This window comes from Panthera uncia, chromosome F1 (assembly GCF_023721935.1).
Source record: "Panthera uncia isolate 11264 chromosome F1, Puncia_PCG_1.0, whole genome shotgun sequence".
Taxonomy (NCBI): Eukaryota; Metazoa; Chordata; class Mammalia; order Carnivora; family Felidae; genus Panthera; species Panthera uncia.
Window position 1 is genome coordinate 63,596,706 of NC_064813.1, and position 24,248 is coordinate 63,620,953.

Below are 24,248 nucleotides of genomic sequence, written 5' to 3' on the forward strand. Positions count from 1 at the left end.
GAGTTATCAGCAGTATCAAATGGGCATACATTTTTCTTCTGCGTGGATATACTAATAAAATAAGGTGGTATTTACTGGATGTTTAAGATTATAAAAATTATAAATTCAATTTAAAAACAAATGTACGGGTAGTAAAGCTTCAGTCGAAGCACCCTGCTTGTTATTCATTACTTTATCAACCGCAGCAACAAAACAAGTGTTTGGCTTTTTTCAGTGTTTTGTTTTATTTTGCTTTCGTGAGGCTTCCCTAACATGCGTGTTCTGTACAAATACTTACGAGGGAAATCACTTGAGACCATGGCTGCTTTCGTTTACTGGTATGTCTTCCTAAGCACCGTTCCTAAAATCTTTTGGTAACTTACCACCTTAAAATTACGCTAAGTTAAGTAACAGTCATTAAATACTTCCATCATTTCTAAGATGAACAGCTGAGACATTTATTACTGAACATAAACTTAAATTTAGATACTGTCGGCTCCTTAATTTTGCATGGTCTAGAGAAGCAAAACGTGAGGCTGTTAAAACACTGAAAAATGAGGAAGCATGTACCTACAGACTTTAGATGGTATATCCATAAAACATGCTATAATGCTAATATGTGACAATTCACAATGGTCTACTTCCTAGTTTTCTCTAAAATTTTACTAATCGTTGGGGCGCCTGGGTGGCTCAGTCGGTTGAGTGTTCAACTTTGGCCTTTGGCTCAGGTCGTGATCTCACAGTTCATGAGTTTGAGCCCCACGTCGGGCTCTGTGCAGACAGCTCAGAGCCTGGAGCCTGCTTCGGATTCTGTGTCTCCCTCTCTCTCTGCCTTACCCCTGCTGGCAGTCTGTCTGTCTGTCTGTCTGTCTGTCTCTCTCTCTCTCTCAAAAATAAACATTAAAAAAACAGTTAATGGCTAAAGAATTATAATCAATATATGAAAACAAAACTACCAAAAATAAGGGAAACAACCTTTTGGGCAAAATGCATAAGAAAAATGGGATATGGGAAATAATCTCTTTGCAAAGGGAAATTGGCAACGTGTAAAGGACGTGTTTTCATTAAAGGAAAACGAGACTAATTTTGTCTCAAGGTTAAGCGACTGGTTCAGGATGAGAAAGAAGAAAAATACAGGGAGAACCCTCTCACTGGATATAGCAATTTGCAGAAGGTTTTGAGGAAAAGTAATTTTATGTGGGGTTAAGCTGGTGGAGATTGGATGGATTTATTTATAAGGTTATAAAAAGAGTTCAAACATAACTGATCCCAAACTAGAATTTGTCTCTCTGTTAAAATAACAAAATGTTCTTGCATTATTGGCATGTTCTTAGTAGATTGTAAGAGGTTTTTCTTTACTTCTTAAGTAATTCACCTTGGAAACAAAGATTCCAGGTCTTATCAGACCAACTTCCTGTGCTAACATTAACCTTATGGTGCATGTTCTTGATTATGTAGGAACACCAAGTCTTATCACTTCTTAGAGCTAAGGTTTTTTTACACTTTTGACAATTTTGCTTTCCCCAAATCCAATCCTAAATGAAATCTTCTTGGCTTCAAACTGGCTTTGAGATTTCCCAGAGGTACATTTGAAAATCACAATGGATTTGTTCTCGTACCTTGTAAGAAGAGCTGTTCATCTCATTTGGTTTTCTTGATATGTTGGATGGCCTGGAAAGACGTTGTCAAATAAGAAAGAGATTAACTTTCCATAGGTTATATTTGTATGTGTAAATATTAATGTTTCAGACATTGTACGAAGTTGCTAGAAATTGGTCAGTACTCTGTCCATGATATGTCCAACAGAATGTTATCAGCCATATTCTAGTAATTATTTTAAAATGTGTGTCACAGAAACAACCAGATATTCTTATCCATGGCTATGTCAAGTCCATCTTATTCACAGATGTCTTTTATTTCACTCTGATTCTTCCCTGAAAGCATTTGCAGTTAGCTGCAGGTCAGAATGCTTGGTCTTCTCAGACCCGTGGAAAGGACTGTGGCAGACGTTCTGGGCTTCCAGGCTTCTGATGGCGTTGCTTAGATAACATTGAGGCCACGCTACTGGACTGCGTAAAGATTTCCAGAACTCTGAGAAGCTGACGGGTTCATAAAACTGGCAGCCCAGGATAAAGCAGAACAAGAATTCATTACATAGGACTGAATGGACTAATGGGAGACAATGGTGCGTTCAGTTTGGAACATGAGCAGGGAGGGTCAGAGAGAGAGGGAGACAACAGAATCTGAAGCAGGCTCCAGGCTCTGAGCCATCAGCACGGAGCCCAGGGCAGGGCTCGAACTCACAAACCCAAGGTCACAACCTCAGCTGAAGTTGGACACTTCACCAACTGAGCCACCCAGGCACCCCTGGAGCCTTGCTAGATTTTTAATTGGAAACATCTGTTTCCAAGATGTTAGAACCCCCTTTCTCTTTTTCCGAAGTTACCTAGACCTCTAACAATCAGACTATAATTTTGTAAACAAAAATGAAACCTTTGTCTCTTGTCTCTACCTGTTCCCTCCAGACCTTGGAAAACCTGAGTATTCTTATTTTCGTGGCCATGTTTTCTGCAAAAATTCACTAAGAATATGTTCTGTTTATAACAGGATGTGATTGGCGACATTGGTTATGTGAAGGCTTGGGCTAGAATGTCATATTTGAAAATGGCACATAGAATCCGATATGACCACATAGTATGAAGGGACTAAGGTTGACGTTATGGAACCAGTGCCCACAGAGGCCTCTTGGAAAGATCAGCTTGGTATCTGGCTTATAGGGTTTCCAGCCTCACCACCTGAGTAAGGAAGGTCACTTCCTGTTAAGCTCAACAAGCTTAGGATATTTTGAGGATCTTGAAGAGAGGAATTTATCCGTATCTATAGGTACTGAAATTCGGTACCTGAATTCACCACCTGAATTCAGTACCTGAATTCACCACCTGAAATTCAGGTGGTGAGTTGTTGGCTCAGGTACCTAGACCTGAGGCTTTTGAAAGTCTGAGAGTCCTTATGGAATGTTCTAGCAAAGCAACTCGCACAACCTTATATGAGGTCAGTGTCAGTTGCTGCATTTATGTAAATAAGAGACCAAACCTAATGAACCCAGACTTCTTTTATAAGCAGGAAATCAAAAAGGGAGGTAACTATAGAGAAATTTTCTGTTTTAATAGAAAACTGTAATCTACTTGCATGGATTATTAGGTTCTAGCCCTGTTCATTGTCTTTGGGGCTTTATCTGTGAAATGGACTGGAGCCAGTTTCCACATTTTTCCAGCCCTCACCAAATTCTCAGTTCTTCGAATTTTCTCCACTATCTGCCTCCAACTCTCCAAACCAATGTTGCCGTGTTTTCTTCCATTCTCCTGACCTGGATCCACTGAGAGCCAGAACCTGACCCCTGGGGGATGCTTACTGGGGCTAAGGAAGGGTCTACAAGCTGATGCTGGATGTATCATTCAGATATTTTCTTTTTAAAAAAAAATTTTTTTTTAACATTTATTTATTTTTGAGACAGAGAGAGACAGAGCATGAACAGGGGAGGGTCAGAGAGAGAGGGAGACACAGAATCCGAAACAGGCTCCAGGCTCTGAGCTGTCAGCACAGAGCCCGACGTGGGGCTCGAACCCACGGACAGTGAGATCGTGACCTGAGCCGAAGTCGGACGCTTAACTGACTGAGTCACCCAGGCGCCCCTTAGCAGATATTTTCTACCAAGTCCCCGCAGAGCGTTCAGCTGGCCCCCAATGAGCAAAAGGCAACTGAACAAGAATGGCCTTACGTTGTTCACAGGAAGAGTCTCTGGTCTTCTCGAATAACAGGAGGGACTGACAGTCTCCTTGAGCAGACTTGAGTCAGGCTTCTCTAAGCCCTCTTCTCCACTAGGCTTTGGCTTTGGGCTTCAGGGTCAGTCCTTGTAGAGCCTGCAATCCACCCAATTCTGGAAGGAATCTTGTCAAGTCAGTTCAGAGAGGCTCCCTTAGCCTTAATGTCTGACCGGAATCCTCCTCCTCTACCCTTGGTATGTATGCGATCACCCTGGCCTGCCTTCAGCAAGATTCCCGTCAGGTCGGTTGCACCAGAATCCCTTCTACTTCTGGTGTTTCTGCTCGGTAATTTTCCACCCCCTCACTGCTACCCTGCCCCTTGGCTGTCAATCTCCCTCATTCATGCCGCGTTCAGAATTGAGCCCGCTTCTGGACTGAGCTCTCTTTCCCCTATTCCAATAATTCTGAATAAGGTCTATTTTCTGCTTTAATGACTGTCAGGGTCTGCTTTCTCCTTGACAGGGGGAACTTCTGTGTCTTGTCTTTCTCATTTGGAAACAAAGATCACAAGTTAAGCTAAATTTCTAGGTCCGTCTTCCTAACCAGATCGAGCCACCAGATTCACTTTGCCGGGACAATTCCAGCGATGAGGTAGGCAGCTCGGAGTGAATGACCAGGGTACACATCCAACGCGTTCTTCTTTGTCTTCGGTTGGTCTTTATCGTCGTACCAGGAGTCTCTGAGGTTCTACATAATGTAGTACATATTCAGTACAAACTGGGAGACGGGGGGCTCATTGTCATCACTTAGGGATCCAGGCTGATGGTGGTGCCACCTTGTAGCTGCACCAGAATGGATCTGCTAGACTTTCCCATGGGAGTGGGAGAGAATTTCTGGAGATCTCACATGTCCTCTTGAATTTGTCTGCAAGGAGGTGACACGAGACCCTTCTCACGGTCATTGAACTAGTAACAGGGTCCTGACTTCTGGCAAGAGGACTCAGAAGTCTGCTCTTCCAACAGGAGTGCAAGATCTAGGTGAGCATCGTATTATCTACGATAGTCTTCTTAGAGGAAACGTTTTATCTTCCCACTAAACTCATCTTCCTAGAGCACGCTTGCCCTGGAATCCTCTATCACGTGGCTTAGTGGGAGGGAGGCTGCACAGGGGAGATGCTTTAGAGGAGAAACTAAAATGCATTAAGGTTTGCAAAATTACGTCTGTTTAAATAGACTAAACCAATTACGTTTGTTTAAATAGAATAGGTAGGGTCGTACCTGTTTTTCTTCTTCGTATTCAAAATATAAAATTATGGAGCTGTAGCGTGCATGGAAAGTATGTGGTTAAGTCAGGAGATAAGGGACGTGTTTGGCCTCCCTTTGCTATCAACAAACCACCTGCCTGGCTGTCTTGGTCCATCTACCCACTCTCTTCCCACTCGCTGGGGAGGCTCGTGGGACCTGGCCCAGAAGAAAACCAGGCAGCAGCTCTTTCTGAGCCCCTGGGAAATCTTTGTGGGCTCCAGTGGCCGCTCTCTATGTCACCTGATCTAGTTTCTGGAGTCTTCTGTTTTCATTACATCGTGCTATGCTTTTCACCTGTACTTCTAAGTGGCCTCCTTGGCATGGTTTCAGCAGGTTTCTTGTTCAAACCCTGGATTCATCCAGAATTCTTCCTTTACCGACTCCATTCTCTGGAAACTGGGACCAACGTGCCTGTGCTCTTAGCTGGGACTCCACCCCCCCACCCCCGCCCATTCCAACATCGTTTGCTCTTTTCTCTTGGGAGAGGAGTTGCAAGTTGAAATCCACTCCCACTAAGCACCAACTAACAGCATGACAGTGTGCTGGCTGCTCTACAGAAAAACAGCAGCAACGATAATATACTAATAACTTAGCATAATACATATTTACTGCGTACTAGTCAGCGGGCGAACACCCTATATGCCCAGCCTTCAGACAAGCAGTCAGATGCTGCAGGATCCTGTATTCCATGCTGAGATGTCTGGCTTTTATCATCAGTGCCTGGCAATCTTATACGGACTTGAAGCAAAGGTAACATGAGGATTCGGCGTGTGTGCTATGTTTTTGATGACATGGGAGCACTGTTCTGATCAACAGCTGTCCGACAGTGTTCCAGGGGCCGCTGGACGTGAAGAATATTTTCCTTGGACTTTGTGCCCCAGACAGCCCGGCTCCCCTACTTGTCAGGTTTGTAATTTTTTTTTTAAGTTTACTTATTTTGAGGAAGAGATCATGCAGGCTCGGGGCAGAGAGAGAAGGAGAGAGAGAAACCCGAGCAGGCTGTGCACTGTCAGCGCGGAGCCCTATGCAGGGCTCGAACTCCCAAGCCGTGAGATCGTGACCTGAGCTGAAACCAGGGGTCAGACTGAACCACCCAGGCGCCCCGCAGGCTTGCATTTTATTAGAGCAGATCTGGGGCTGTGCTCATATGGAGTAGGAGCAACCCCAGACCTGTTCTACCTTTCTGTTTCTATTACTTGTGACCTGGAAATCCAACTTAGCAGGACTTCAGTGAAATTCCATAGAAGTCGTTGAGTAAAAGAAGAATAAATTCCATCAAGTGGGACATAGAAAAGCTTCTCCTGATCGAATTCTACTTTTTCCCCCTACAACAAAGTTTTATTACATCCTGGTTGTTCCCTATTTTTTTTGAACAATAGAAAAACTCAACATGACCCCTGAATAAGAGATACTGGGGCCACGAAAAATACTGAGCGAATTCTAGGAGGCATTGTACTTCCGTTACACATTAAGCAGCTCGACAGATAGGAAAGGAAATTCGAAGGAAACGGCACTAGGCCGCGGGCACGAAGGGTAACTGACTTCAGAGCTGCTCCTTCCGGCTGTGACTTCCGTGACTTTGCTTCCCAGTGACTTTGTCCTGCGGGAGCAGACCTTTGGCTCCACTTCTGGGGCCGGGTCAGCCCGCCATCCCACAGCCCCTAGTTCGGCCAGTGTTGGCCTCGGTGTGGACCCCCCAGTACACGAACCCGATCTTATTTGAGGAACCAGGCAAAGTCCCACACGTACAGATCCCAGTGTCTCTCACAAAGGGCTGTCTCTCCTCACACCTGCCTCCGTGGGGATCCTGCTGTTTCCCCAGGACAGTCTTGGGGTGAGTTCCCCCCGAGTGACCCGGCCTCAGCCGCTTTCTCACCAAGGCTGTAGTTGACCCAGAGCTCAGCAATGTTCTTGGAGGAATCCCAACCTGCACAGGTGTGTGCTGGGCGGGGGATCTCCCCTGACCTTGGAGAAAACCTTGTCACCTGCCCCCCCACCCCGATAACGTTGTTCATCCCCTCCTTGCTCTGGATGCTGCAGGAGAGGAGGCCCGTTGGGCATGGGGAGCACAGAGGTGTGGGGGCTGTTCTGTAGAAGCTTCTCCAACGCTGTGATCAAGATCAACGAGCATTATTGCCTTAGGAAAACAAACACGTTCCCACTCGTGTCTGTTAGAGAAGGAAAGGGATAAAATAACCTTCGCCTGAAATGTGAACAGGAAAAAAAAAAACTGAGAAATTCAGTCTTGTTTTCCGCAATTTCTTGTCTTTCCCCCCTGCGGCCTGTCCCTCCCGTCCCCGCGTCCCCTGCCACACTTGCACCTATACATCCCTCATCTTCCAACCTGTCTGAGCAAAGGCTCCCACGCCCAAAGCAGTGGCTGGTCCCTGCCCTGGGCCTGGGGCCGTGCTGACAGCAGAGTGAGAGGGTGGGGTACAGAAGGCACCGTGCTTGTACCCCTCTCCCCGCACTTGCAGCCGAAGCTCACCTCTTGGACCTGAGGCTCTCTGAGACTCCCCAGGGTTTTATTTGCACGGTAGTTTCCAGCCTGCCCCCGGGGCCAACAGACAGAGCCCCTGGTGGAAGGCAGGTGGGGCCTGGCCAGGAAAGAAAGCACTGGGGTTATTTATTAGGTACGGAGGCTGCCAGGGAGTCACCCCCGTGACCTGGTTGCCGTCAGGGAGGGGCCCAATCATCCCTTGGAGGTGGGGGGCTCCCCCCTGTTCTCTCTAAGGGCCTCTGCCAACGCCTTCTGAGCTCCGGCCTCCCGGGCTGTGTGTGCAAGGCCTCTCCCTTTCGTCTCTGTGCGAAGTAGACTTCTGTTCGTAGGACTTGCTCTCCGATGAAGACCCCACAAACCCTCCCCTTTCCCATCAATTCAAAACATGCCCGCACTTGGCTGTGGAGACGCAGGCAAGTGGCAGACGCCGCCTCTGGGTTCCCGGGGAAGCGCCCTGACCTCTCTCAGGTGCCTCTCCTCCTTCCCCCTTTCTTCTTATGACCTGACCTCCCAGAGCCTCCTCCGGGGCCCTCGGATGTCGGCACGTGGCCGACGGTGGTATGTTCCCTGCCGCCTCCAGCCGCTCGGGGTGAGCCCCGCCGTCCGTCTGTGGCGATGCCGTCTCAGCGTTCACTCGGGGGGTGTGCTCCCCGCGTGCAGTTCTCGTGCACCTCTCCCCTGCCGGGCGGTGTGGAAGTTTGGCAGATGAGAGGGTGGCTCTTCCGAAGGGCTGTGGATGTCCAGCCCCTCTCCCGGGAGCTGAACGTCACGTATTGGGGTTGCGACGACGGGCTTAGTTACCGTATGTGTCTTCGATGAAATGCAGACTCGCTGTCCTGGGATCCAGGGCCAGCCACGAGGCTTTCCCGGTCCACTGCCGTTGTCCTATTCCCTCCACGACCTCCTTCGTGTCCTGATCCGGGCTCTGTAAACCGAAGGAGCTTTCAGACCCAGCCCTGCTTCTCGAAGGCCCCTTGGCTGAGTTCATCTCTTAGGCCATGTGCCTCGTGAAGCCTCTCCTGACCTCCTGATGGGAGAGGCCGCTCCCGTCTTCTAGACACCACGGAGTTGTGAAGGGCGAAGGTTACGGAATCGGACAAACGTGGAGTCCACGTCCTGGGCTGTCATTTTCCAAATGTGAACACGTAAGCATGCAGACTCTGTGAATCTCTTTGTCACTCGCGCGTGAAACGGCGATACAACCACGCACCTTGCTGGGGGTTTTAGTGGCCTAGTCCTTGGCGTGGTGCTTTGCACAGAACGAGCACTTGACAACCGGTGGCATTGTGACGTTTTATGGAATCCCAGGATTCCGTCTCATGGTACAGATATTTGTGTATCCCTCTAAACACGGGCACAGAACCTTATCGAAGATTCTATTTTATCTTTCTCCGGATCCTGCCCACCGCTCACCACTTTGCTTCACGTATACTGGTGACTCGGTGGATATTTGTTGAGTTAAACAAGCAGGGATGCAAATTTGTGTAGGGTTTTTAAAAAGCGAAGAGACGCGGGAAAAGAAGGAAAATGCCCACTTTGATCAAGCACTTTGCCATGCTTCTTCCCATGGAATTAAAGATTCTTTCCACAGAATCTAGCAAATGCCTGGTACTTAGAATTCCTTATTGTGAATGAAATTGCCATGTAGTTTGTGAAAAGCACCCCCAAAGAAATAAGGTTCTTCTCCTCTTCCCTTACTTGGAAGATTTAGAATTATGTCACTAGATGGGACCAAGCAAGACAGACACACTCAGGGGAGGGAATACTTAGGGAAGTGGGGGGCAGCCCAGAGCGATGCAGGGGGCAGCGAAGGGGGATGGGGGTAGGGCAGGGAGTAGGAGCCAGTTCCGGGTCTGGGAGGTGGAGCAGGGCGAGGAGACCACCTTGCAGGGGAGGAGGCAGTGGGGGAAGGGAGCTGCTTGCTCGCAAGGGAACTGATATAATAGAACAATAAGGATGATGGGCATCTGGTTTCTTGCTGTCAAAAAGGAGAGTTCGATGTAGAAGTGGAGAAGCCCTGAATTACCCCGTGGCGTTCGATGAGAATTCACGGTAATGCGGTGAATTTGTGGTCTTTGGTGCGTGTGTCCAACAGGTTTCCAGTTAGAGTGCCTGGAAGCAGATCCCGCCTTGCCTCCTAGATGCTGTTTGTCACTAAGAGGAACTGCTGATCCTTGGAGGAATATTCTGGGTCTCAGGCAGGGAAAGCGCAAGAGGAACCTGAACTGGTATCTTGTGCCAGAAAGGAAGGAAATGACCCAAGGATAATGGAGACGTGTCAAACGGATGCCAGAGCCAGATCGAAGGGGGTCCCACTGACCACGTCGGGAGTAATTTGAGGGTCCGTGTAAATAACGGAAGTAATCACAGCTCATTAAATAAGAGTAAACAAGGAATCTAAAATGATATAGATGAATAAATATGTTTGAAGAATAGGATATTGATAGTTTCAAACCACATCCTTGTGAAATATTAATTTAAAAGAGAGAGTGATTTTAAAGTAGAGAACCGTGATTTATACCGATCGAGCGTCCTCAGATACCGCATCATTCAGAATCCCGTGCTGGTCGATAGCATTCAGTGAAGGAATATAGCATTACCCTGTCCTGCCAGAGACATGACCTGAGTCTACTCACTAGAAGACATTAAACTTTCAGGATATTCAACAAAATAACTGGCCTGTAACCTTTGGGAGCGTCCAGGTCATGAAAGACAAAGACGGACCAAAGAACTGTTCTAGAAAAAAGGAGGCTAACGAACCATGCCGGTAATTGCGAAGCTTGACTCTGCAGTGGGTTGTTTTTGAGAACATGACTGGAACTCTTGGCAAAACATTGAATGGGATCTGAGAATTAGATGATGGTGAATCAGTGTTAATCTCCTTATTGGGATGATGGTTTTGTGGGCGAGTGTCCTTGTTTCTGGGGAGTACTGGAGTATTTGAAGGCGATGAGCTGTGTATCAATAACCTCATGAGTTCTGGTTCTTCGTGCTGCACTTGGAACTTCTCTGTAAATTTGCGGAGATAAAAGTGTTAAAAATTTGAGAAGGTGGTACTCAGTCTTGCCTGGGACAATGATTGAGCCATAGTCAATGGGAAAGTATGATGGATGATTTGGGTCGTGGAAAGCAGGGACTATTTACACATTTTCTAGATGACCCTGTATATCGGGTGATCGGTCACTCTGCAGAGACCAGCCTTTTGTGGAAAGTAGTGTTCTTGATCAGGTGGAAGGAACGGTAAGGGGAGAGGTAAGGCAAGGGAGGGGTTTGATTCTGCTATTCTTTGATACAGTAAGTCTTTCTTGTGGTCTTGGGGGAAAGCATTTGAGGATGGGGAAGACCCGAGAAGGAATAGGGCATTCTCCAGTCTAAGAAGAGGAAGCATTGGCATTGTGGAAAACTGAGCTCTGGGTCCCAATTTCGCTTTTTGCTGGTACGTGTTTAGGTGAGACGCCATAGTTCCTGATTCAGTGTCTCTAATTTTGTTATGTAAGGCAATGCTCACTGAAGTATTTAAGAATAAAGAGGCATGATGTCTCCAACTTACTTTCAGCTGATTGACAGGGATGATGATGAGGAAAACGGGGCAAAACATAAACAATTGGTGAATCTGGGGAAGGGTACTACGCAGGAGTTGCTTATATTAGACTTGTGACTTTTTTGTGGGCTTGAAAGCTTGTTAAAAATGTCCAAAGAATGTCGGGGGAATAGGAGTCAGTGAAGGCACTGCCTGTGTCAGGGCCAAGGGAAGCCCAGAGGAGGGGAGGGGCAGAGACGTTGGGGGTAACTGAGGGTGAAAGTATTTATGAGTGTGCTTCAAGTGACTTCCAAAGTCGGGGCGTAGGCAAGACAGCACGGTCACCGTAAAGTTAGGTCCAGACTGGATCAAGAGGTTGCTGAGTTTGAATCGAGTAGAGCAGGCTTTGGGAGCTACTTAATTCCTTACTGAGACTTCCATTGAGATACTTGGGAAGTTTAAGGACATTTAACTGCAGTGGATGGAAACAGGCACTGTAGTTGATGTGACTGCTTGATCCTGATCCTGGTGTGGTGTGGTGTGGTGTGTGTGTGTGTGTGTGCGTGTGTGTGTATTAAATGTACCATCCTAGGCTGCTGGAATGGTCTTATAAAGGATGACGTAAAAGTACGTTAGAATCTATACCATTTCATAACTTCTATGCAGGTAAGAGATAAATAACCACAGATCAAATGGGAAAATTAAACATTTACTGTAGTCTCAGAAGGTTCTTGAGAGATGGGGGAGAGGGGCTTGCATGCTTCAAGATGAGTGGGCACTGGGCAAAGATCAGGAACTCTGGATACCAGGAACATGACTGGCTCATCAGAAAGTCTCCCACAAGGAATCCAACTATGATACTCACTCTATGATTTCCTAAGGTAAGCTATCCTACTGAAATGGAACCTATTAACAAATGAGTGTTGTTGGGAAATAATGAATTTTACTTAAGCGCCCAATGTCTTAGAAATATTCCACAGACTAATCCCCCATCTTCTAAAGGCGAAAGTTCCTGCACACCACACACACACACACACACACACACACACACACACACACACACCCATGACATCCCCTCAATAAAGTCAAAGATAAGGGAAAGAAACCACTTGAGAAAATGGCTCTGGAATTACAAAGCACCAACCACTTGGAAAAATATGGGAGTCCCATTTTTTTTTTATTAACGTTTATTTATTTTTGAGACAGAGACAGAGCATGAACGGGAGAGGGTCAGAGAGAGAGGAAGACACAGAATCCGAAACAGGCTCCAGGCTCTGAACTGTCAGCACGGAGCCCGATGTGGGGCTTGAACTCACAGACTATGAGATCATGACCTGAGCCGAAGTCGGACGCTCGACCGACTGAGCCACTCAGGCGCCCCGGGAGTCCCATTTTTAATAAGATCCCTTAATACCTGTTTGGAGTCCAACTCTCCTGGTTCCCTCGAGATACTTAGGAAGTTCGGAGGAAGAGATTGAGGAAAGCAACAAGTCCACAAGGCTTTTCCTTGGAGATTCCTCTCACGATGGCTGAGTTTATAGGTCTTCTCTTATAGACAGCTATCCGAGCCAGGGGGACCAGAGTGCATGTCACCTGCCCTTTCTCTGAACTACAGTCCGATCTGGAGAGATGTAGATGGTGGTAAGATTGCACACTCTTGAAACAGGCACCGGGTTTTATGGGTTTTGCTATAGACACTGTTAGAGTAGATTTGGGAGGTGTTGGGGGTGCCCGTATGTTCTCCTGGGGCGGGCTCTAGTCCCACCTGCTTCTGCATCCATCTTGGGCTGGGATCTGGAGTTCTAGGATGGGAAACCACAAAGATCTGCCAATTGAGCTCCTGTCCTAAAATCCCAGCCTTGCAAATTCTCTTCCACCCATCCTGCGATCAAGTGTTTTTCTTCCACTGCCTTCAGATAGTTCTAATAATGAGAGAGCTTTAAAGCGGTCACTTCATCCGTCGCTGGCATCTTAGAATTTTTGTTTCGGGCTCTCTGGAGGCGAGACCACAGGGTTTTGTTTATTTTCTGCAAGAGTAGTTTACATGTAATACCAATTTTCAGGAGGTTGGCCTCAATGGCAGATCTAAAATTCTTCCCCTGCTAGGGAGCAGGTTCACTTGGATTTAAATAACAGATGTGATTTGTTGTATGAAATTCTGTAGTAGTTTCTTTCCTTAAAAATGCATTTTCTTTGCAACTTTGAACTTTTTTCCCTCTTTTATTTGGAATATAATCTTCATGACGAAAACATTGGCTGCACTAACTCTTCATTATGTGAGGCTGTTTCGGTGTTTTCATTTTCCCAAAAGGATAATCTGCAAATGCACTTTCTGTCTCTCTCATCTTTCATTGTCTCAGTGTTTTTCTTCATTTTGTTCATTTAAAAAAAAAAAAAATTCTTGGATGGCTGCTGCTTATCACAGAGCTGATACCAAGGATAATTTTAAGTGATTTGCCCAAAACTACATGTTTTGATGTCGAGAGATTCCAGATCAGTTTCCAGATCTCCCAAGCCCTGGACAATTCCCGTGTTTCGCACATTCTAATGAGCCCCTAAAGAATTCTGGGTGACAGATTTGCAGGGATAGAGTCTAATTTGTGGCTGAGAGTCTTTTTAAAAGTCAACTTTGAGGTATAAAACATTACAATGTATGATGGAATAATATGATGGAATACCATGCAATGCAATATAAATAACGTAACAAAAGACACCAATTTTAAATATACGTTTTGTTGAGTTTTGATGAATTTATACACCTGTGTAACTACCACCATAATCAACAGTTCTTTCGTCCCAGAAAGTTCCCTTGTGTTCTTTTGCAGTCAATTCCCTAACAATTCTGGCAACCACTGATCTGTTTTCTTGCACTACAGATTAAATCAGCATTTTCTAGAGTTTCACATGAATAGAATTCTACTGTATGTACTCTTTTGTGTCTGACTTCTGTGATTCAGTATGTTAAGATTCAGGCGTCTTTTGCTTGTAATTCATTCCTTTTATTGCTGAGTATTTCATGAAATGGATATACCATAATGGATTTATGATAAACATTCGAGTTTCCAGTTTCTGGCTTCCGGGAATGAAGTTGCTACGGACATTCCGTGTACGTATCTGTACAGAGATGTGGACACTGTGTGGATGCGTGTTGTAACTGCTCTTGTGTAAATACTTAGGAACGATACGGAGTAATGAGATCAGTATATATGTTTACTTCTCTGAAAACTTGCCAAACGGTTGTACAAATTGGTTGTACCATTTTACATTGCCACGATCAGTGCGATCTTCCTTCCTTCCTTCCTTCCTTCCTTCCTTCCTTCCTTCCTTCCTTCCTTCCTTTACCTCCCTGCCCAAATTAGGTGTTCAACTGTTAATTTTCGCCATGTGAGTGGGTGTGTACCTCATGGTTCTATTTGACATTTGTCTGATGCCTAATTGGACATCTTTTATGTGCTCCTGAGCCATTTGTATATCTTTTGTGAAATGTCCAAATATTTTTTCCGATGTAAGAAGCGTCTTAGTATTGAGTTAAGAATTCTTTATATATTCCGAATACAAGTTTAGACGTATGTATTGTGAATAGCTTCTCCCAATCAGTGGCTCTCCTCCTCATTTTTCTAAGCATCTTTTTGAAGAATAAAAGATTTCGTTTTGACGAAATTCAGTTTGTGATTGTTTTTTGATGGTGTATGCTTTTTGTTTAGTATCTAAGAACTCTTGCTTATTCCACGGTTGTGAACATTTTATCACCATTTTGTCTAGAATTTTTGGTTTCAGCTTTTATATATGTATGTCTTTGCATCATTTTGAGTTATTTTCTGTGTATGGTAAGAGGTAAGGTTTGGGGTTTACTTTTTTTTCCCATACGGATCTCCAGGTCCAGCAACATTTATTGAAAATACTATCATTGAGGTATCTCAGAACTTTATCAAAAATCGATTGACCCTACATATGTGGATCATTTTTAGACTCTGGTTTTGTTCCATTGAGCTGTGTCTACTCTTTTTTTTTCACTTTTTTTTAATGTTTATTTTTGAGAGAGAGAGAGAGAGAGAGAGAGAGAGAGAGAACGAGCAGGAGAGGGGTAGAGAGAGAGGAAGACACAGAAACTGAAGCAGGGTCCATGCTCCGAGCTGTCAGCACAGAGCCCGACACGGGGCTCAACCCCGTGAACTATGAGATCATGACCTGAGCTGAAGTTGGATGCTTAACTGTCTGAGACACCCAGGGGCCCCTGTGGCTACTCTTATGCCAGTTCTGTGCCTCTTTGATTACTGGAGTCTTCAGATGAAGTAGCACAAATATTTTGTTCTATTTGAAATTGTTTTGACATTCTTGGTTCTTTGTATTTCCATGTAAATTTTGTAATGGGAATGTTGTTTATTATCCTGGATAGACTTGGGTAGCCTAGCCTTACATGGAATTGTTGCAAATCCAGAAATTGGGACAGACTTGTGACCTCGTGTAAGGAGAAAATTTCACCGAATGGGATCTTCAAATACATGTGGACCCGACGTGCCGACCGTGATCGGCTGGGATGATGGTGGGGTCGCAGAGGAAGTTGGAAAAGTAGAGCTGGAGAGCTTTTTTTCTGTGTATCAGAGGGGGAGATATTTTATTTGCCTTGGAAATTACAAAATTACATTCACAAGGCCCACAAGTAGGTAAGTCCAGAGGAAGTTGTAGACTTGGAAGAAAAGATTGATGGAAATAGAGATTTGGGAGCAATCAACATAGAAATAATAAGTAGGTGGAGGAAGAACATTGTGGGGAGTGGAGAGCGAAAACGCAAGACCAAGGATTAAGCAGAAAACAGCATTTACAATTACAATGTAGGTGGAGTGAGCAGATTCAGGGAAGATGATGACACGAGCCCTGAGAACAGGGAGATATAGCAGAGCGTCATGGAAACCAAGGTCAGACCAGGTTTCTAGGAGGCAGAGTTTCGAGAAGTGTCAAATGAATAAGAAGGACGGAAACAGAGGCAAAAGCAGTCTGACAGTTTTAGCAGTGGGGACTCTGGTGACATTTGAGGGAACACTTTGATGGAAGTGAACATGATGAAGCCAACTTATGAGGCCTTCAGGGTGGTGGGGGAGGAAGTCTGTCTTGGTAACTGAAAATGAAGAGACAGAGGACAGTAGAACGGTCACTGTAGAGACCCACTGCATCAGCTGTGGGCTCTCTGCGTAGGATGTGGATTCTTGTTGATTAAAGAGGACTAGGGGACGGTTTCTCATCATTATATCAAATCCTGTGTGCGCCAGATTTTTATTTTTTTTATTTAAAACAACTTTTTTAACGTTTATTTATTTTTGAGACAGAGAGTATGAACGGGGAGGGTCAGAGAAAGAGGGAGACACGGAATCTGAAACAGGCTCCAGGCTCTGAGCTGTCAACACAGAGCCTGACGTGGGGCTCGAACTCATGGACCGCGAGATCATGACCTGAGCCTAGGTCGGACGCTAAACCGACTGAGCCACTCAGGTGCCCTTTGCCAGATTTTTAAAAACAAGCAAGCCAGTTTAGCCCGAAGTAACTAGGAGACTTGTGCTCTCCTCCTCAACTCTGCTGGGTACGTCCCCTCGTCCATGCCTTGAATCGTTCTAACCCTCTCCTGTTGCACTGCAGGAGAAGCAATGTCTTACACCATCCTCTCTTCCTGATTTCACCTCTTAAAAGGGTGACCGGAGTCAGCAAAAGAGATTTCTTCAGTGCCGATTGAGTAAAGAGGAGTGATCACGGCAGTCCCATGACCTATTTGTACCACATTAGCTCTCTGAAAGGAGGTTTCTAGACTCAGAGCTCAACTGAAGCACCATGTAAAAGTCCATGGTAACCCTGTCACCAGATCCGGTGACCACCTCTCAAAGGTCCTCTTTCTCAACCCTTCCGTCCTGCTGTCACATTCCCACTGAAACACTCGACTCTGTGGTTTCCTGGACATGCGCCTGGCTGGTGTTCCGCCCTGTTGAGTTTGTTCTGAGCGGTGGAGGTCGTTACTGACTGGGACACAGAGCAGGACTTCTCCTTGCTGGTCACCTCCCCTTGTGTCAGAATGAGGTGTGTGAGGTGTTTATTCAGAAGTCTTCTCCATGCGCAGGAGATGGTTTGCTCTGCGGTGATGACCGACGTGGGTGAGACCCAAGGTGGCTCTGGTAGTCCTTCCTCTTCATGTTCAAGGGCCCTGAGCCTGAGCTTGCTGGCCATAAAGGAAGGAATTGGGCTCACTCCCTCAGGGCAGCTATCATTGCCCCTTCTTGTGAAGTCCAGTTGCCAATGGGAATTTTCTCCTTGATGACTTCCTTGATTGCTTTCAGACACTGGTCTGGCAGATGCAGAGAAAGAACATCACAGAAGTGACAGAATTCATCTTCCTGGGATTCTCTATCTTTGGAAAGCACCAGATAACCCTCTTTGTGGCTTTCCTAACCATCTACATTTTAACTCTAGCTGGTGACATCGTCATTGTGGCCATCATCCGCGTTGACCACCATCTCCGCACTCCCATGTACTTCTTCCTGAGCATGCTGGCGAGTTCTGAGGCCGTGTACACACTGGTCATTGTCCCACGAATGCTCTTCAGTCTCATTCTTCATAACCAGCCCATCTCCTGGGAAGGCTGTGCAACTCCGATGTTCTTTTTTGTCACGTTGGCCGTAAATAGTGGCTTGTTGCTCACGGCAATAGGCTATGACCGCTATGTGGCTATCTGCAACCCTCTGAGGTACACTGTCGTCATGAGTAAAGGAATGTGTGCCGGGTTGGTATGTGGGTCCTTTGGCACTGGTCTGGTAATGGCAGTTCTCCACGTAGCAGCCATGTTCCACTTGCCCTTCTGGGGCACAGTGGTGGACCATTTCTTCTGTGACATTTACCCTGTCACGAAGCTTTCTTGCACTGATTCCACTATCAATGAGATGATCAATTATGGTGTCAGTTCCTCTGTGATCCTGGTCCCCGTGGGCTTGATTTTCATCACCTACGTCCTCATCATCTCCACCAGCCTCAAGATCCCCTCCGCCCGGGGCCGGAAGAAGGCCTTTGCCACCTGCACCTCCCGCCTCACGGTGGTCATCGTCCACTACGGCTGTGCCTCCGTCATCTACCTCAAGCCCAAGTCAGAGAACTCAATAGAAAAAGACCTTCTCTCAGTGACTTATACCATCATCACGCCTTTGTTGAGCCCTGTTGTTTACAGTCTGAGGAACAGGGAGGTCAGGGATGCTCTACGCAGAGCCGTGGGCAAAAACACTTCTTAACAGATCGAATCATTTTGTCAGGAGACCTTTAGCCCAGTGTAATGTGTGTCTGCTCACAAACACGCCACAATACACAAGTTCATCAAGTACAGTGCTTCCCGAGAAGAACGCCAAAGAGGAGAAATGCTTTTCTTTTTGATGCTCTAGGGACAAGGCAGAAAGCAGGGTTATGCTCTAGTGAATTTGGTTCCTTCGACACAGGAATCCTGGCAAGCCGGATGAGAACTACTTGTTTCTGTGACTCAGGATTTGGGTTTTCAAACCTCTTCTGGCCCCCACTTTGCCTGGCTCCTCTTAGACCGTCAAATCCTTGACCTCGTCTGCAGAGGCGGAGAGAGGCGGTTGGAAGAGATGTGGACAGGGTCTTAGGAAAACGAGCAGCAGACACAGCTCGGCGATGGCTTTTATCCTCAGGAGTTAAATCACTTGCCCTGTGACGGTCATTTCAGAAAGGGTTTCCTAATTCTTGCTGATTGAAAAATGAACAGCTTGGGGCGCCCGGGTGGCTCAGTCGGTTGAGCGTCTGACTTTGGCTCAGGTCATGATCTCACAGTTCGTGGGTTCGAGCCCTGCATCGGGTGGAGCCCAGAGCCTGCTTCAGGTTCTGTGTCTCCCTCTCTCTCTCTCTGCCCCTCCCCAGCTTGCACCCTGTCTCTCCCTCTCAAAAATAAATAAACATTAAAAAAAAATTTAAAAAGAAAAGAAAAATGAACGGCTTTCGCAAAATCCCTTCTTTCGTTATCCAGCCATGTGAGCTCCTGCGAAAGTATTCATTCGTTTCTACGTGTGTTATTCCTCCTGTGTAATCAAGGCAAAAACTCTCGTCCCCTAGAGGCTAAGCAGGGGGAGAAGGTATTGGTGGCTTTTCTCTGTAATTGCACTTTGATCCAGGTGCATTTTTTTTTTTTTCATAGAGACTGTTTTCAAGCAGTAGAGGATTTTGGGATTTTTTATTTCTATGTAGCAGCTACGGTGGATGGATAGTTGTCAGGTATTGGCTGTGCTGATTCTAGAGCCTGAAGCAGATGCCATTAAATCCCCTTCTGTCAGTAAACAGTAAAAACTTCCTGCTTGTCCTGTGTTTTTATCAGAAGAGGCATAGCCATGCTACATGATGTTATACCCTCAACGAGGAAGGTTGTTGGAATATTTTTATAGACCTTCCTTCCCATCAGTTTATCTCTACCCCAAGACGGAGCTGGAAGGCACTAAGAGACACAGATCTGGAAGCATTTGTTCCCATACAGTCCTGGTCCTTCCTCAGTGTTACTCTGTCCCTAAGGCGGCTCCTGTCCTTTACTTTCTTTCCACGTGTATTTTTCGGTTCTGCACCGTAGAAGTAGCACTGAGGTCTCTTGTAGGTGACCTGTCGTTTTCTCCTGCTCTGTAGATCCTTCTGTGAGGAGGTCAATAGCTGGAGGCTGAGAGGTCTCTGTCCAGCGTCCCCTGCGGCAGGTTGTCACAGTCGGCTGCTCTTAAGAGCGGTTGTTGGCTAATTACGAGCACCTGCTGTCCTTCTAGAAGAGGTATCCCAGTCATGTAAGGAGTGCTTGGAGGGACCTCACAGGGCTTTGGAACTTTCTGAAATCACCCAGTTGTGAGTACGAAGGTGAACGTGCCTCTCCCTTCAGCTTCTTCAAGAATTTTCCCTGATGTAACTGTTTCTTCCCTGACGTCCTAGCAGAGATGTGACAACATCCAGCTGCCCTCTTCTACAGATCTGTTGCTTCCACAGTTGCCCTAAACTCTCCCAAAGAAGCACTCTTTGATCCCGTCCACGTTTGCCGCTGTGGGCCCTGCTGCCTGGCCATTGAGTTGGGGGAAAAGGAGGAGGAGGTAGGCGCTGCTTAGCTGGGAGGCTGAGGGAAGGGGGTAGGGGTGGGTCTCCCAGGGCACATGTGGTTGTCTACACTGGGTTTTCTTGCCTTCTCCCATCCCTTCCCCCCGCCCGGTCCCTAAGTATTTGAGCATCAGTCCTGCCACTCCTGTCTTGCCTCGCGGACAGGTGAGCACTCGCCTGGCCTCACCTGTGCCACCTACTCAGCATGGCTTCAGGTTCACGGGTGGAAGCCACCTCTACCAGGGCTCGGCAGCAAACGGCGGGCAGGGCAGGGCTGTGCGGCCACGGGGCCTCCCCGTGGGATGAATCGAGAACAGGGATTCATTTTACTGCAGTCTGCTGTAATTGTAATCCTTGGGCACCGTGTGAGCCCATCACCTTCTTCACTGTCTTTATCATCATCGTCCTGCAAAATCTCTCCACTCCTGCTCCTTCCTCTTCTCTTCCATGCTGCAAATACCTCTCTTCTCTTAGCACTTCTTTTGTTCGGCTCTTTTGTGCATCAGACAAATAACTCACGACCGTTTAGTCAATCTCTGTACATTTTCCAAACACTGTCAAGCAGTTAACCAGTTCCGGGTTCAGGATAGTAAATACTGATGCAGGGACTCTGTTTCCTGTTATTCACAGTTCAGTGAAGACAAGATAGCACTGGGGCACCTGGGTGGCTCCGTCGGTTAATTGTCTGACTTCGGCTCAGGTCATGATCTCACAGTCCGTGAGTTCGAGCCCCGCTCGCAGGCTGGAGCCTGCTTCGGATTTGGTGTTTCCCCCTCTCTCTGCTCCTCCCCTGCTCATGCTCTGTCTCTCTCTGTCTCAAAAGTAAATAAAAACATTAAAAAAAAAAAAAAAGACAAGATAGCACCAAGGTCAAAAACTTGCGATGGGCAGAACTGATCCAATCTGTTTAGCAGGTCAGGAGAGAATTCATAGAGAGATGCTTCCTTAACATTGCGGCACTGGGTCCGGTGAAGTCCAGCATTGCGGTGAAGTCTGGAGGCAGTCGAGGCAAAGAGAGGAACCTAAGCAGAGAGGTGCAGCCTGTAAAAGCTGGAAGTGTCTGGAAGGTAGATGTCTTACTCATCTCCCTCCATGACACATGCTAGCCAGGCAAATAGTAGATGCTTAATGTATCTTCGGATATATGAATGTGGACGCCTATTAAGTGTAACGTCTTGTGCTGGGATTTGCAGGTTTTTTGGGTAGATCTGGCATAATGCCTCTGTCTGCCTGACGGACTTTCCTCGCCTAAAGTAAACCAACAGAAAATAACAGTAAAGCATACCTGAAATTATTTTTCCCCGTTGCAGGATTGCCTACCGGCAGTTCGTACTTGCTCTGTAAACCATTGACATTCATATCTTTTGCTAGTCGCTTAAAATTGGACTAGAGGAAAATCCTCCTTTTGAAGGAAACTGGATTAACACCGAGTTAGTGTGTTTTAGCCATCACGAAGTCAGGGACAAACCTAAAAATGATTGTTTGATAGCTTGACCTATAAAACCAAGAGTTAAAGTGCTTTGAAACTGACCTTTTAGAAAAAATTCCGAAACCCAACTATTATGGGCGTTAAGGCTTCTGAAATACAGCGTTTACGGCGTTGAGTTTGTAGCTTCTCTAGAGAAATACTAGTTTCACCTGGTCTCCTTCCACATTCCCTACTTACAATGCATCATGGAGTAGAGGCGAAAATGGTTGGAGCTCTCCCAACAGTAAATAGAACATTCTCTTAATGAGTACAAATGTTTCAGGAAGAAGAGAGAGGCGGGAGGTGAGCAGGAGAGACCAGCCAAAAGGCAGACCCAGACTGTGTGGTGCCAGAGCTTAACTTTTACACAGGCATGTTTATTTATTTTATTTATTTATTTTTTAACGTTTATTTATTTTTGAGATGGAGAGAGACAGAGCATGAACAGGGGAGGGGCAGAGAGAGAGGGAGACACAGAATCTGAAACAGACTCCAGGCTCTGAGCGGTCAGCACAGAGCCCGACGTGGGGCTCGAACTCACGGACCGCGAGATCATGACCTGAGCCGACTGCGCCACCCACGCGCCCCTACACAGGCATGTTTAAAAAGTGTAAGGCTCCAAGTCGGTTTTGTTATTCTGGAAGTGTGTACACGTGTGAGTGCATGTGCGCGATCGTGTGTGCGCCTGCACGTGTGTGTGTTTTGTGGGAAGAGATCACAGTTGAGAGCTGTAGATGCGATGAGGGCCGTGGGTAAGCAGTGATGTCTTATTTATATTATTTCACTGAATGACGATCCCTAACATTTATGGAGCTCTTTACGGTTCACAAAGGTCTATCACATTCATGACCTCATTTGATCATCCCAGCGCTCCTGTTAGGTACATAGTACTGTACCGTTTCTCAGATACATACAATGAGGGTAGATAAAGTGCCTCTCCCGAGGTTGCATACACCATCAGAGATTGGACTAACCCAGAAGTCAGTCTCACAGAGCTGTTATTTCTGAATGCCATGCTCTATTATGCTGTGTCTACATACACACTTCATTCTTACCAGCGGATAAGGTATGAGGAGTAAATTTTGTTTAAATGCTAAAGCTTCATTTCGATCAGTAGCGATAGGATCTTTCTGAAATGTCCCATTTGCTTTTCTGCCTTTGTAAACAAAACCTATTGAACATCGGGAATGTATTTCCTGAAACGTTGACTATGAGGCACTTCAATTTATCTTGTGGCCCATTGATGTCTTCACTTGGAGCAGAGCTTATAACGGAGTGTTGGCTTCCGAATCAAATGATCCACGTCGTCCAGCATTTCGAGTTTTGTCTTAGCATTGCATGTTTTCCAAATTTTAAATGATTTGGTTTGTCACATCGACAGATACGCGTGTCTACTCTGAGTATCAGGCACTGGGTTAGGCACGAGGGATGCAGATAGAAGACCTGAACCTTGCTCTTGAGTAGCTAATAATTCACTTGCAAGCCATTTCAATAAAGAGTGATTAGCGCTATGCACAGGGTACCCATGGAGCCACAGAGAAGACCCAGGTGATGACATTCATCTTTGCGGGTACTGGTAGGAACAGGTCACGGCGAATGAGTTCGCTAAGTCCACACACTGTGCTCCAGGGAAGCTTCCCGACGTTGTTTCTACTCAGAGATAGCAAGTGCATCAGGATTAATGAATCCAGAATTTCTGTAATGTGTCATCCACCGTATCTCGTATACAATTACAAGATGCTCAACATGGGAACAAAAAGAAACATATGGCCCCTAGTCAAGAGAAAAGCATTCTCTACAAATTTATATGAAGATGGCCCAAATGAGTGGTCAGGGACCTAAAAACAGCTAGTGTATATAGGCTCAAAGACTTGCAGGAAAATATGTTTGGAATGAACAGACCTATGTGGAATGTTAGTCAAGAAGTTGTAATAAGGGAGAGATTGAATTTATAGCCGTGAAAAGTATTTGAAGTGAACTATTTACTAATCTGTACAGCAGATTGGAGTTGGTAGAAGGGCCAATGAACTCGAAGACGTGTCGATAGGAATTATTCAATATGAAGAAGACAATGAAAAAAAAATGAAGTCTCAGTGATTCATGCAACAATATCCGTAGTCTAATTTCCATGTAATTGGAGCTTCAAAAAGACAATCGGATATGTTAAACATTTGAAGACCTGTTGGTCAGAGATTTCCCAAATTAGAAATATAAACTTTGGTGGATCCAAGGATCTCCGTGAATCCGAAGCAGCGTAAATGAAAAGAATATCAAATCTATGTGTTTCAGAGCCAAATCTTTAAAGCCAAAGAGAAAGGAAAAAGTTTGAAAGTTACCAATTAACATGTTACATTTCAGGGAAGAGAGCTATCTTGACTTCTGATCGGAAACAATGGAGACCAGTAAACAATTAGATGACATTTTTAGCGTTTAGCCAGAGTTCTGTAACCGGTAAAAATATCATTCAAAGACAAAGGTGAAGTGGATATTTTCAGATAAGGGAACTTCGAGATGATTTATTTGCTACTAGGATGCTGAAAGGAGTTCTTCAGGTTGAAGGGATAGGACACCAGATGCAAGCTATAGATTTCCAAAGAGGAATGAAGATAAC

At 45.9% G+C, this 24,248-nt stretch overlaps 1 protein-coding gene across 1 annotated transcript; it reads left to right on the forward strand.

Annotated features, from left to right (window-relative positions):
• Positions 1–17,338: 17,338 nt before the first annotated feature.
• Positions 17,339–18,380, forward strand: LOC125925626 (olfactory receptor 16-like). The gene has a single exon (XM_049634723.1). The coding sequence runs from the start codon at positions 17,403–17,405 to the stop codon at positions 18,327–18,329; it is 927 nt and encodes a 308-aa protein (XP_049490680.1). The 5' UTR covers positions 17,339–17,402; the 3' UTR covers positions 18,330–18,380.
• The last annotated feature ends 5,868 nt before the right edge of the window (positions 18,381–24,248 follow it).